This window comes from Acomys minous (assembly GCF_964271855.1).
Source record: "Acomys minous genome assembly, chromosome: 18".
Lineage (NCBI taxonomy): Eukaryota > Metazoa > Chordata > Mammalia > Rodentia > Muridae > Acomys > Acomys minous.
Genome location: NC_140501.1, coordinates 58,791,016 through 58,804,323, shown reverse-complemented (window position 1 = coordinate 58,804,323; position 13,308 = coordinate 58,791,016). Strand labels below are relative to the sequence as shown.

Below are 13,308 nucleotides of genomic sequence, written 5' to 3'. Positions count from 1 at the left end.
TGTCGTCCTGTGAGTTTGGCATATTGACTGCAAGTTACCTGCTTCACTTCTTTCCCCCCCCCCCCTTTTTTTTTCCTAGACAAGGTTTCTCTGTGTAGCCTTGGCCATCTTGGGCTCACTTTATAGACCAGGCTGGCCTCGAACTCACAGCAATCCGCCTGCCTCTGCCTCCTAAGTGCTGGGATTAAAGGCGTGCGCCACCACGCCCGGCTTCACTTCTTTGTTAACAGTAGCTTTTATATTGTTGCTATCCAGGATGGCTGATCCTCTCAACTTGTTCTTCAAGGTTGTCATGACTACCTGATGCCTTTCTTCCTCCCTATCCCCTCATTCCTTTAGCAGATAGTTACTGAGTAGCTCTTGTGTTTTCATATCACCATTTTAGAACTAATAGCCAATTTTAGTATAAAACATCTGTTCTCACAGAGATCATTTTCTAGTCCATAGAAACAAATGAGTAAAATGCAAACTACACCCTATGCAGAAAGAGTAGGAAAAAGGATGGCATGCTCCCGAGGGAGAGCCCTGGGCACGTGTCTTACCGTCCTGTCGCTGCTGCTGGACTATGTCCCCTCACTCAGCCAGTGTTTAGCATCATGGAGAAAACAGGATGACAGCATATTCCTGGCTCAGGCATCAATCACCGAGACATGTGAAGTGTGACGGCGCATAGCATCTGAGACTTCATTTGAGCATTAACGGGTATGCACTGTAGGGCAGACCAAACGTCAGCGCTGTGTGTGTTGGTGACTGGGCTGTCTACTTACGCTGTAGATACTTCACCACCATATTGCCTCCGTGGAGAAGCTGGCTCTGACCACTTCTGGATGCCCGCTTGTGATTCAGTGCAAGAACTTCAGGATCGTGCACTTCATTGTTCCCAGGGAAAGGGACTGCCATGACATCTATAACTCTCTGCTGCAGCTGTCCAGACAAGGTACGGTTCTTAGGCAGCAGAGCTCACGCACGTAACTGAGATGGCTCTTCCAGGGTGCTTTAAGGTGGCGTAGAAATACCCCACAATGGCTTAGAAATAATAGAACCTAATGCTTTGATCCGTAAGAATGGTATCCAGTGGAGGAATTATGAAAGGTATTTGTCATAAAACCTGAAGTTACCTTAGCTTGTATTAGTACTTTAAAACTTTCTTAATAGACAAGGGAAACATTGTGTATATGTTCAGGCATGTACAGATGTGGAAGCACACGGGTGCATGTGTACATGGAGGTCGGGGTCCAGTGCCTTTACTTAGGAGTAAATGCACTTTTACTGTTTGAGATAGTCATTTGGGACCTGGCACTTGCCAGTTTAAGTGAGGCTGGCAGGCTATGAGCCCCAAGGAGCCACCTGTTTGCACTTCCCCAGCACTGGGGTTAAGCCATGTGCTACCACCTCTGGGCTTTTACTTGGATGCTGGGGATTGAACTCAAGTTTTCACAGAAAGCACTTTACTGATCAGCCTCTCCTAGCTCCTCATTTTCCTTTTAATGTGGGTTTTCTCTACTAGTGAAAGAGGTATTACTAAGTGAAAAGCCACTGAAGGTCATGGTCCTCAGCAGTGGCTGAGGGGGTAGATGCACCGGGAGATAAGAGTGAGTCCCGTCTTAGTAGATGGAGCATTGGGAGGGATAGAAGCCCTATAAGTAGATTGATCTTACCATTAACCAAGCCTAGGGGTCTGAAGGCTTCTGACCCCAGCAGAGCTTAGATTACTTGTAGTCCTGATTTCAGTTAAGCAGTTCAGATGGGCGCCCACGTGAGTGATCTAGGAGCAGGCCCGTGGTCTCTGTGAGCACGTGGAGTCTGATACAGTCCGTTGTCCTAGTTTGAACCGAGAGAAAGAACAAAGATGGTTAGATGCCAGTGTCATTTCTGGTTCGGTCCATGCTGGCCTATAATAGAGGGTAATTCTGGTGCTGGAGAACATGACTCAGTGGTTTAGAACACTGTCTTCTCTTCCAGAGGACCAGGGTTGATTCCCAGCGCCCACATGATAGTTCACAGCTGAGAGTTCTAATTCCATAGGTCCTGATGTCCTCTTCTGGCCCGCACAGGCACCGGGAGCAAATGTGCTGCGCAGACATAAAGGCAGACAGAACAGCCACACCCCTTAAATTAACTTAAGGATGTGTAGTGCAGTGTCATGCTCTCCCTGCCCCCTCTCTCTCTGTGTTTGTGACTGTTTGATCCCTCCCTCCCTCTTTCCTTCTTTGATGTGCTCCCACTATGTAGCCTAGGCTGCTGTCAAACTTAGAGTCCTTCTGCCTTCATCTTGTGAATGCTGGGGCTTTAGGCATATACTACACATGGCCTTTTCTAGTTTTAGTCTTGGTATTTTGTTTGCAGTACATTTGAGGGACAGGATGAGTAAGAAGTGTCTTTATGTTTTTAATTTTTAATATTCAAGAAAAAGGAAAAGCATGCCATAGAAGATTTAACTTTTAAAGCACCTTTTGTTATAACATAAATCTTAAGTCCATACACATGCCTTTATCTACAATCATTTGTTTTATAAAACTTAGAAAATATTAAATTCATGTATGTTCATGTCTTAGCTACTTCTTTGAAGACTTTAAAGAAAAAAATGGAAAAACCCCCAAAATTAGGGGGTTTTTTTTGTAGTGCACTGCTTTATAAATTCCACTGTATTGATTTTATTATTTTGCAGCAAAATACGAAGATCTCTATGCATTCTCTTATAATCCCAAGCAAAATGATTCCGAACGACTAAATGGGTGGCAGCTTATTGACCTTTCTGAGGAATATGAGAGGATGGGCGTGCCCAATGCAAACTGGCAGCTGTCTGATGCCAACCGAGAGTACAAGGTAAGCACGCAGCTCTGCAGCAGGCCGGGAAGTAGTTCCCGAGGGCAGCATGTGGCAGGGTACAGCCACCTACAGGCAGCGTGCTGTCCTCACTTCTTTACATTTTAAAGGTGAATTTTTTGCCCCATGGTATCTGTTCAATTTGTTCTGTCTTTTTATGTAGGCACTAAGGTCTATGAACTTGCCCCCTAGACCTCCTTCATTATGCCCCGTAAGGTTGGGTGTGTTGTGTATTCATTTCTATTCTAGAAAGTCTAGAAAGTCTTTTAATTTCTTTCTTCACCCATTTTAGATTTAGTAGAGTTGTTGGGTTTTCATGCTTTTGTAGGCTTTCTGTTGCTTCTGTTGTTGATATCCAGCTTTAATCCGTGGTGGTCAGATAGGATGCAGCGTGTTATTTCAGTTTTCCTGTATTGTTGAGACTTCGTTTGTGTCTGAGTATGTGGTTAATTTTGGAGAAGGTTCTGGGAGGTGCTGAGAAGAATGTATATTCTTTTGTGTTTGGGGGCAATGTTCTGTAAGTATTTCTTTGACCCATTGGTTTATTATGTCACTTAGCTCCAGTATGTCTTTGTTTAGGTTTTGGCTGGATAACCTGTCTATTAGTGAGAGTTAGTTTTCCCACCATCTGTGTGTGAGGGTCGATATGTGATTTAAGCTATAGTAGCATTTCTTTTATGAACTTGGGTGCACTTGTGTTTGGTACATAGATGCTAAGAATTGCAATGTCCCCTTGGTGAAGTTTCCCTTCAACAGGGATGTAGTGTCCTTTCCCGTGTCTTCTGGTTAGTTTGGTTTGAAGTCTATTTTGTCAGATATTAAAAAGCTACACCTGCTTGCTTCTTAGGCCCATTTGCATGGAATATCTTTTTCTAAATCCTTGATGTTAAGGTGGGTTTTTGTTGTTGTTGTTGTTGTTTGTTTGTTTTTTATGCAGCAACAGAATGGATCCTATTTTCACATGCATTCTGTTAGTCTGTGTCTTTTTCTGGGGAATTGAGACCATTGATGTTGAGAAATATCAATAACCAGTGATTGATTGTTGTTTTCTGTTATTTTGGTGATAGTGATGGTATAAATGTGCAGTGCACTTCCCTTGTTTATTTTGTTGGCCTAGGATTACTCCCTGTGTCTTTTTGGGTGTGCTTAACTTCTTCAGGTTGGAGTTTTCCTTTTACTACCTTCTGTAGGGCTGGATTTGTAGATAAATTTGTAGATAAATTTAAGTTTGGTTTCATCTTATTTTATTCATTTATGGTAACTGAAAGTTTTGCTGGGTATACTAGTTTGGGCTGGCATATGTGGTCTCTTAGAGTCTATAACACATCTGTCCAGGTAGCTTTTAGAATCTCCATTGAGAGGCCAGATATAATTTTTTTGGTGGGGGTGGGGGGGTGGAGGTTTTGAGGGGGTGGGGGGTTTCTCTGTGTATAGCCCTGGCTGTCCTGGAATCACTCTTTAGACTAGGCTGGCCTCAAATTTAGAGATCCGCCTATCTCTACCTCCCAAGTGCTGGGATTAAAGGAGTGTGCCGCCATCGCCCAGCCCGATGTAATTTTAATATGTTTGCCTTTATATGTTACTTGTTCATTTTTCCCCTTGCAGCTTTCAATGTTCTTTCTTTGTTCTGTACATTTAGTGTTTTGATTACTATGTGCTGAGGGGGTCTTCTTTTGTAGTCCGCCCTATTTGATGTTCTTTAGGCTTTTTGTACTTTGATAGGTAAATTTTCTTCTATGATTTTGCTAGAAATATTTTCTGTGCCCTTCATCTGAGTTTCTTTTCCTTCTTCTCTTCCTGTTTTTCTTAAATTTAGTCTTTTCATCATGTCCCAGGTTTCCTGGATGTTTTGTTCTAGAAGTGTCTTTAGATTTAACTATTTTTGTTGTTGTTTTGTTTTGTTTTGTTTTGTTTTTTGAGACAGTGTTTCTCTGTCTCACTTTGCAGACCAGCCTAGCTTCAAACTCACAGAGATCCCCCTGCCTCTGCCTCCCTGAGTGCTAGGATTGCAGCAGTGTGCCACGGTGCCCAGCTAGATTGAACTTTTTTTTTTTTTGACCAATTTACCCATTTCTTCTATTGTGTTTTCAATGTCGGAGATTCTCTCTTCCATCTCTTGTGTTCTGTTGGTGAAGTTTGCCTCTATGGCTCCTGTTCAGGTTTTAAAATTTTTTATTTCCTTGCTTCTCCGATTTGGGGTTTTCCTTATTAATTCTGTTTCTACTTTCAGGTCTGAACTCTTGTACTGATTTCCTACCACTGTGTTTTCACAGATCTCTTTAAGGGACTTAGTCGTGGCCTCTTTAAGGCCCCCCATTGTACTCATACGGGCTGTCTACGGTCTTCTCCTGTGCTTCAGCTCTGCTGGAGTACTCAGTGCTTGTGTGGTAGGGTTGCTGGGCTCTCATGGAGACATGCTATCTTGGCTGTGACTGTGTGTTCATGCGGTGTCCAGGCATCTGGCATTGGGAAGAATGTAATTCTAGGTGTCTGGTCTCGTCTTTGTTGGGTGGGTGTTGTGTTCCTTGGTTTCTGTTTCCTCCCTGGTTCTTAGGAGAGTGTGGTTGGCTGTGTGTTGCCTGGTAGGAAGTTTTCTGGTGTCCTGATAAGTGTGGTCACTGGGTGTTACAGGGAGGTGACACTTGGGATTTGGAATGGGGCAGGAGGGGGCATGCATGGTTCCACAGCGAGCTAGGGTTAAGACTAGGGGATTAGACTTGGAGGAATGGAGGAAGAGGTGAAAATCAGTAATCTACCTGTAGTTACTAGCCTCTCGGTTTCTGATTGGAGTTAAGTACTTTCATTTGATATTCCCAGGTCTGTGAGACTTACCCAAGAGAGCTGTATGTTCCACGGACAGCCAGCCGGCCAGTGATCGTGGGCAGTTCCAACTTCCGGAGCAAGGGCAGACTTCCCGTCCTGTCCTACTGCAGGCAGGGCACCGAGGTAGGAGCCTCTGACTTTATCAGTGCAGTGAACTGAGGTTACACTTCCGGAAGAACACTAATGTTTTGTTTTGTTTTGTTTTGTTTGAGATAGAGTCTCACTCTGTAGCTCTAGCTGTCTCAGAAGACACAGGCTAGTCTCGAACTCCTGAAATCTGCCTGCCTCTGCCTCCTGAGTCCTGGAGTCAAAGGCGTGAATGCTGACTTTTACTTCACAGATTCGCTATTGTAATGTTGCTAACAGAGACGTGCTGCCTTTCACATTGTTTTTGAAGTTTTAAAACGAAGCTGTCCTGAAGTGCTCCTTCTCTGCCTTTCCTTTCCAGAAATCCCTCACTAATGGGCCCAGTGAGTAGACAGAGTCTGTTTTCTTTTCTGTAGTTTTCCTTTAGTCCTACGTGCACTTAGCGAACCTGGATGGCTTGCTTGTGCCAAGGCAAGCCCCAAAAGCAGGAAGCGCACCAGGCATCTGGGCCGGCTGCACAGCCTTCACATGAGAAGGCTTCTGTCAGGACAAATAGAGGAGACACGGCCACGTGAGTGCTAGGGCAGGTGTCTGCACACACAAGCTGCTGTGCTGGAACCCAGGGTGTTCTGCATAAACACATTCCCCTCCCCACCAGGAAGGTTTTTCTTTTCCTCTGGGTTCTGGAATTTCATAGTGATGTGCCTTGGTATGTCGTTTACAGAATGTTCAGAAACTCAAATCTCAGCTTGGAGAAGGTACTTCCCTGTTTCTGCAGTGTTTTCTCTGATTTTTTTCTTCCTAGCTTTTATTAGTTGGCAGACTTTCTGTGTAAGCCTTCATCCCTGCAAGTCTATTTTTCTGCATTCCATGTCTTTCTGGAAGAATTCCTTAACTGTATTTCTTTCTCTTTTTTTGTTTTTTTGGAGACAGGGTTTCTCTGTGTAGCCCTGGCTGTCTTGGACTCACTTTGTAGACCAGGCTGGCCTTGAACTCGCAGCCATCTGCCTGCCTCTGCCTCCCGAGTGCTGGGATTAAAGGTGTGCGCCACCACATCTGGCATTGTATTTCTTATCCAACTCTCAGATTATTTATTCCTGAGACTGTTTGTGACACTCAAGGGTTCTTTCTCTTTTCTGGATGTCTTTAGTCAGCTTCCTGTTGTTGTCTGATTTGGTGTTAGCAACTCTCAAGCAGACATTTTTTGAAAAGGAGTTCTGCGCCGGGTGTGGTGGCACACGCCTTTAATCCCAGCACTCGGGAGGCAGAGGCAAGTGGATCCCTGAGTTCAAGGCCAGCCTGGTCTACAAAGCGAGTCCAGGACAGCCAACGCTACGCAGAAAAACCCTGTCTTGAAAAACCAAAAAGAGAAAAAAAGAAAGAAAAGAAAAGGAATTCTGGGTGGCTCTCTGCTCATGATCTAGCTATTTAGAAGCGTGCATACCAGTGTGAATTTGGCTTCCTCACAGAGCCTGCACTCTGCTGGTGTGCCAGCAAAAGGACAGTTAAAAAGGGGGGTAGGAGCTCCATTCTGCCGAGTGGACTATAGCTCATCCCCTTGTTAGAAAAGCTCACAGCTTCACTCCCTTACACTGCTGGGCCCAGTCTTGAGGTGTCTATTTTGTAGACTAAACTCTGTTTCTGGGGAGGAAGGATCTGGAAGTCACAGCCTCCCTTATGTGTGCTCAGCCACACCCTGCTCCCTGCAGGTGCAGCCCCTGTGGCCTGACCTTGCTGCTGGATTCTCCCAGCTCCTTCCTGTAGCAGGCAGGTCCTCTGCCAAACCAGTTGTCAGTCTGCTCTTACCCCCAAATGTCACTGCTCCTCTGCTGGAGTTTCTTTGTCTGTGCTTGTCCTGGTGGCCTGATGCCATATTTGTTAGAACTTGGTTCAGGTACATTTAAACCAAGGGAGTCACCCGGCCACCTTTGACACACCCTGTTAGCCTTGGTCGTTTATTGGAAAGCTAGGCTAAGAAATACTCTTTGTTGCCTTGGTAAACAGAAAATGGGAATATGGAGCCCAGGATTCCTTTAAAACAACAAACAAAACAAAAAGACACCTTGCTTATGCTCAGGAAAGTGAGATGCCACATCCAACAATAGAAAACTGACTAGAAAGAGGTTTTATTCATAAAATAGGAAGAAACTATTGAACATTAAGAACAACATAATCATCCTCATATTCTTCTGTGATTGTAATTTTTGTGGTTGTATTTTGTGTGTGCGTGTAAAATAAACAAACATTTATACTTGTAACACTTTCCCCAATGATACTGTATAAATAGGAATACACTCATAAATAAGAATAAAAGTCTTAAAATGTCCTATTCTGTATATATTGTTAGCCCATCTTCTTTACTTGAACTTGAGCTGAAAGTACCTTGTAGCTCATCTAACACCTGGGATGCAGGTGCGTCCTTAGAGTTGGCCCCCGGATAGACAAGTGACCCAGTACTGCTCCTTAGGGCCACAGTGTTCTTGGTTTGTTTGGGGGGGCAGGGGAGAGAGAGAATGTGTGTGTGTGTGTGTGTGTGTGCGCTATGTAAGGAAACACTTCATGTTCTTAGAATAGAGTGTTGGAAAGTGTCTTAGGGTTTTACTGCTGTGAATAGACTCCGTGACCACGGCAACTCTTATCAAGGAGAACATTTAACTGGGCCTGGCTTACATGTTCAGAGGGTCAGCCCACTGTCAGCATGGCGGGAAGCATGGCAGCGTGCAGGCACACGTGGTGCTGGAGAAGGAGCTGAGAGCTCTCCATCTGCATCAGCAGGCAGCAGGAAGAGACAGTGACACTGGGCCCAGCTTGAGCTTCTGAGAGCTCAAAGCCCACCCCCTGTGACACTTTCTACAGCAAGGCCACACCTCCAATGATACTGCTTCCCATGAGTCTGTAGGGGCCGTCTTCATTCAAACCTCCACAGGGCGTGTAGGCAGCGTCTAGATTCTGACAAGTATTGAAATCAAATAGTTGTTTAAAGTTAATGCCATCTAGCTTTCTCACGGACTTTTAAATGGATTGTGTGTTTGATTTTAGTGCCTTTCTCCTTAAGCCCTTAGGGTCCTTTTATAACCTGGTTCTTGTCTTTTTACCATCAGGCTGCCATTTGTCGCTGTAGCCAGCCATTGTCAGGCTTCAGTGCCAGGTGCCTGGAGGACGAACATTTGCTTCAAGCCATTAGTAAAGCCAACCCAGGAAACCGCTACATGTATGTTGTGGATACCAGGCCCAAGGTGTGTACCCAGTGCCATGCAGTCTGGCATCTTTACTGTTCTATGTCTTTACTTAGTGGGAATAAGCATATTTGCCCAGTTACAACATACCTGAATTGTAGCTTTAAATTACCAAGGCTAGTGCTGTGAAGGAAATCAGTCCTTTGAGGGTTACTAAGTTAGGAGACCAGTTCTCAGTGCCCTAGGTCATGATTTCTTCTGTGTCCTGATGTACGCACATCATACACACACACACACACACACACACACACACACACACACACTCGTATATATAAAACAATAAAACAATTATGGACATATAGAACTCTGGGGTTTTGTGTTTTGTGTGTGGTTTGTTATTATTTTGTTTTGGTTTTTGAGACAGGGTTTATTTGTGTGGCCTTGGCTGCTCTGGACTTTCTCTGTAGACCAGGCTGGCCTCAAATTTATAGGGATCCACCTGCCTCTGCCTCCTGAGTGTATGTACCACCACCATCAGGCTGAACTCTGGGTTTTTGATTTTTTTTTTTCTTTTTGTTGTTGTTGTTGTTTTTCATGGCAGGGTTTCACTATGTAGCTCTGGCTTTCCTACAACTATGTGGATTAGGCTGGCCTAAAACTCCTCAGAGAGACCTTGTCTCTGCCTCCCAGTGCAGGGATTAAAGCTGTGCGCCACCACACCCTGCCACATATGGAGCTCTTGAGGATGTATTAAGTCTTACGTTATCGTGAGGATATACCAGATAGTGTGTGGTATGAAAAAATTAGAAAATCTTAGTACTTTTCCCCCTCCTGTACTTTTCTTTCTGTTGTTGTTGATGATGTTTCAGTTGTTTTGAGACGGGACTCGTGTAGCATCAGCACTAGGCAGCTCAGCGTGCTCCTTCTCCCTCCTCCCCAGTGCTCCACCCTAGGCATGCTCCACCACGCCCGGCCCACTGCTCTTTGTTAATAACACTGTTAACTAACAAAACATTTTGTGTTAAGGTAATTTGACCATAATTTGAAAGATTGAAAAATAGAGGGAACAATTATTTAACATGGGAAACATCTAATTCGAGAACTGTAATGAACAGGAAATCGCTTTTCTCCTGGCGTCTGTGGTACAAAGCTAAGTTCTTACCAGTGAGACCGAATCAGAACCCTTACTTCTGTTATGTGCATGTTAAACAGCTGACTCACATAGGAGCCTGAAGTTAGAGTGATTACAGTCTTCAACGGTGACAGCTAACTTTATTTTGATTTTTATTATAGCATCGCATGCAGAGCTGGTGGGATACACAAAAGGACATTGGCAGAATTATAGTGAGGATTTCTTCAAAAATCTGGAATGATGAGAAAATAAGAGAAAGCGATGAGAAAAAGCGAGTGAGCACTATAGAACACAAGTGACTTTAGGCAGCATTGTGAAAGCAGCCATAGCTGATTTAGAGTGATTTTTATCACTGTACAGTCTCACAAAAGACAATGGAAAATACAGAAGATGAGATTAATTTGAGTAAATTAGAAAGTAGTAAAAATTAGAAATTGGTACTGATCTTTTGTTGAATATAAAAGACTTTCTTAAGACTCCAGTGTTGATAAGGTCACATAAGAAAATGTGTTCCCTTTTTACTGGAGGCTTGTAATCTAATGGTTCTTTTTAGATAATATTATACATAAAAATGATAATGATGTATACATTTTGAAGATGAGGTTTGACTGTGATTTGTAGCTCAAGACCTAATAGTTTTTATTTATATAATTGCCATTGATACAGAAAATACCTACTTTTTTCCACTTTTCTAAGTTTAAAATTAAGTAGTAGTAATGTGGTCACATTTCTAATTTTACTTCAGTCTTCATAGGTGGCTGGGTAACTGGTGAGTCCGTGGGTACAGTTCACAGTACTTGCTACCAAGCCAAGGCCAGTTCACTTAATATAAAGCTACTTTCACCCAGTTTACGTCATTTTCTTCACCTATACTCACATGAGAAGAATAGTAATTATAGTAACATGCTATGTGAAAGAAGCCAGCAAGGCAAGCCCTAAGGCTGTCTCGGGATCACTGTGTTTCCTCTAGAGAGCAGTTTCTCTGAGACCCAATTCTTGGAGCTGAGCTAGGCCGGAGGGTAATGCTGTGCACAACACAGCTGCGGCACAGTGCTGGGTTTCCATGGACCAGCTTCGTGGCTTAGTGCCATAGTCACATCTGATGCTCACAGACTGATGCGGTAGGCTGAGTTCTCCAGCCCTAGCCATCTCCAAATCCAGATTGAGACAGGAAACATTCCTTTTTACTTTTGAGATGTCACAGAAGTGTGGAAAGTTGCATTATCTTTTTGTATTTTGAGTCTTCTGGACTAGGTTTTCCTCTGTAACAACCACATTTCCCTGCACATTGCTGGTGATGTGGCAGTTTTGCTTACTAAAAAGTAGTAGCTTATTCAGTGTTGATGAGTTACTTTAAATGCTCTCCTGCTTGTATAGTGTGACTTAATGTTTTTATGGCATTTTGATAAATTAAAGATAAAAAATAATTTGATTGTAAATTTCTAAAATTTTGAATTTTAGCTTAATGCAATGGCTAACAGAGCAGCCGGAAAAGGTTATGAAAACGAAGACAACTATTCTAATATTAGATTTCAATTTGTCGGAATAGAAAATATTCATGTCATGAGATCCAGCCTTCAGAAGTTACTGGAAGGTATGATTCTTGTACAGCTCTTAGATAGCTTTGTGCCATGGAAATACTGCGGAAGCCATAGGGCTTTGAGTCAGTCACTCAGAGTAAAGAGAAAGTGGGATTGATGTTAATAAATATACTAAAAGTGTTGTTTTTAGCATGTCGTCAGCATAAAAGCTGATAGGATATTCCCTTCCCCTCCTCTCCCTCTTCTTCCTCCCCTCTCTTTCTCTCTCTCCATCTCCCCTTTCCCCACCTTACTCAATTGCTTTAATCCAAGGTGTCCTGGAATTACCTCTGTAGCCAAGGCTTGAAATGCTTCCGCTTATCAGATGCTGGAATTACAGGTGTGCGCAGCCACAGCCTGCGAGACCTTTAGTGTCACCCAGTCTTAGAAAGCAGTTTTGTCCTCTATACCGACGGCTCACTTCAGGTGCTCGGTAGCCACTTTTTGGTGGCCACTGCCCTGTTGACAGATCCCTGTTGTCAGAGATCATAGAGTATACCAGTCATCCCCTAATCTCAAACAAAGGAAGATATAAAATAGTTAGCCATTTGTGCTACCTTTCTAAAGGCAATTGAACATTTCTCTTAAGCCTAAGGAAAGACAGGAAGTGTCCCGCAAAGCGTTATTCAGCTCCTAATGGCACATTTCATTTATGTGTGTTTTCCCTAATTCACTCCCCTTGAGAGAGCCTGAAGGGAGCAGTGGGCACTCTATCCCTGTTCTCATGGAAAACTTCTTTGTTTTGTAGTGAATGGCAGCAAGGGGCTTTCTGTCAACGATTTCTACTCTGGATTGGAGAGCTCAGGATGGCTTCGCCATATCAAGGCTGTTTTGGACGCGGCAATCTTCCTAGCCAAAGTAACTATCCCTCTTTGGCCTGGGGTTTGTAACGGCTGAGAAAGAGTGGACTTAGCCTTCGTATGCTCAGACACCTTTACTGTTCTTTGCCTCTTTAATGGGGTCCACTTCAGTTTGAAGAGGCACCTAAGATGGAGGTTTACCATCCTCAACTATTCAGAAGCAACATTGTTATTCATTTGCCTTGTTTTTGTTGTTTTTTTGTTTTAGTTATGTAGTGGCAACAGTGTCACTGCAGGGCCAGCTCTTCTTTATGATACATATTTTCTGGTGTGGGTTTTAGTTCATAACCTTACTGATTTATGTAAAAGGAATTTTACAAGGTTCTAAGTGTCATTTCCCCCCCCAGGCAATAGTGGTTGAAAACGCAAGCGTGCTGGTACACTGTTCGGACGGGTGGGATAGGACCTCCCAGGTGTGCTCCCTCGGCTCCCTCTTGTTGGATTCCTACTACAGAACAATGAAAGGATTCATGGTAAGGATTTGTTCCACCGTCGGCCCCAGTGAGTTCTTTACCCAGGGGATGCTTGCAGTTTTCAGAGACAGTTTTATACTGCGGCCATGCAGCTGGTAGATTCTGCTAGGCAGCTGGCCCTGCACAGGGCAGCTCTGGTTAAAGACTCCTGGGCCCTTGATGTCTGCGCTTGTACTGCAGGGGACTGCAGTCAGACTGATCTCCATTTGTGCCACGTTTCTTCCTCTTTTTTATAAACTACTTTAGATTTAGAGATTGACATCCAACCACCACTACTGCCCTAAAGTGTTACAACAAATTGTTGATATTTTCTCTCTCACCCTTACCTAGCAAAAGTACTTAACCCTGATG

General features: G+C 43.7%; 1 protein-coding gene across 2 annotated transcripts in view; it reads left to right on the top strand.

The window, feature by feature from the left end:
* Positions 1-13,308, top strand: part of MTMR6 (myotubularin related protein 6) — a 35,869-nt gene that overhangs the window by 15,022 nt on the left and 7,539 nt on the right. Inside the window, exons 3-10 of one of the 2 annotated variants that reach the window (XM_084767615.1) lie at positions 775-937; positions 2,669-2,826; positions 5,644-5,772; positions 8,838-8,972; positions 10,206-10,319; positions 11,506-11,638; positions 12,373-12,482; positions 12,832-12,957. In XM_084767615.1, coding sequence (XP_084623741.1) covers positions 775-937; positions 2,669-2,826; positions 5,644-5,772; positions 8,838-8,972; positions 10,206-10,319; positions 11,506-11,638; positions 12,373-12,482; positions 12,832-12,957 — 1,068 coding nt within the window. The remainder of the gene's footprint in view (positions 1-774; positions 938-2,668; positions 2,827-5,643; positions 5,773-8,837; positions 8,973-10,205; positions 10,320-11,505; positions 11,639-12,372; positions 12,483-12,831; positions 12,958-13,308) is intronic. The other variant, XM_084767616.1, reaches the window with a different exon arrangement.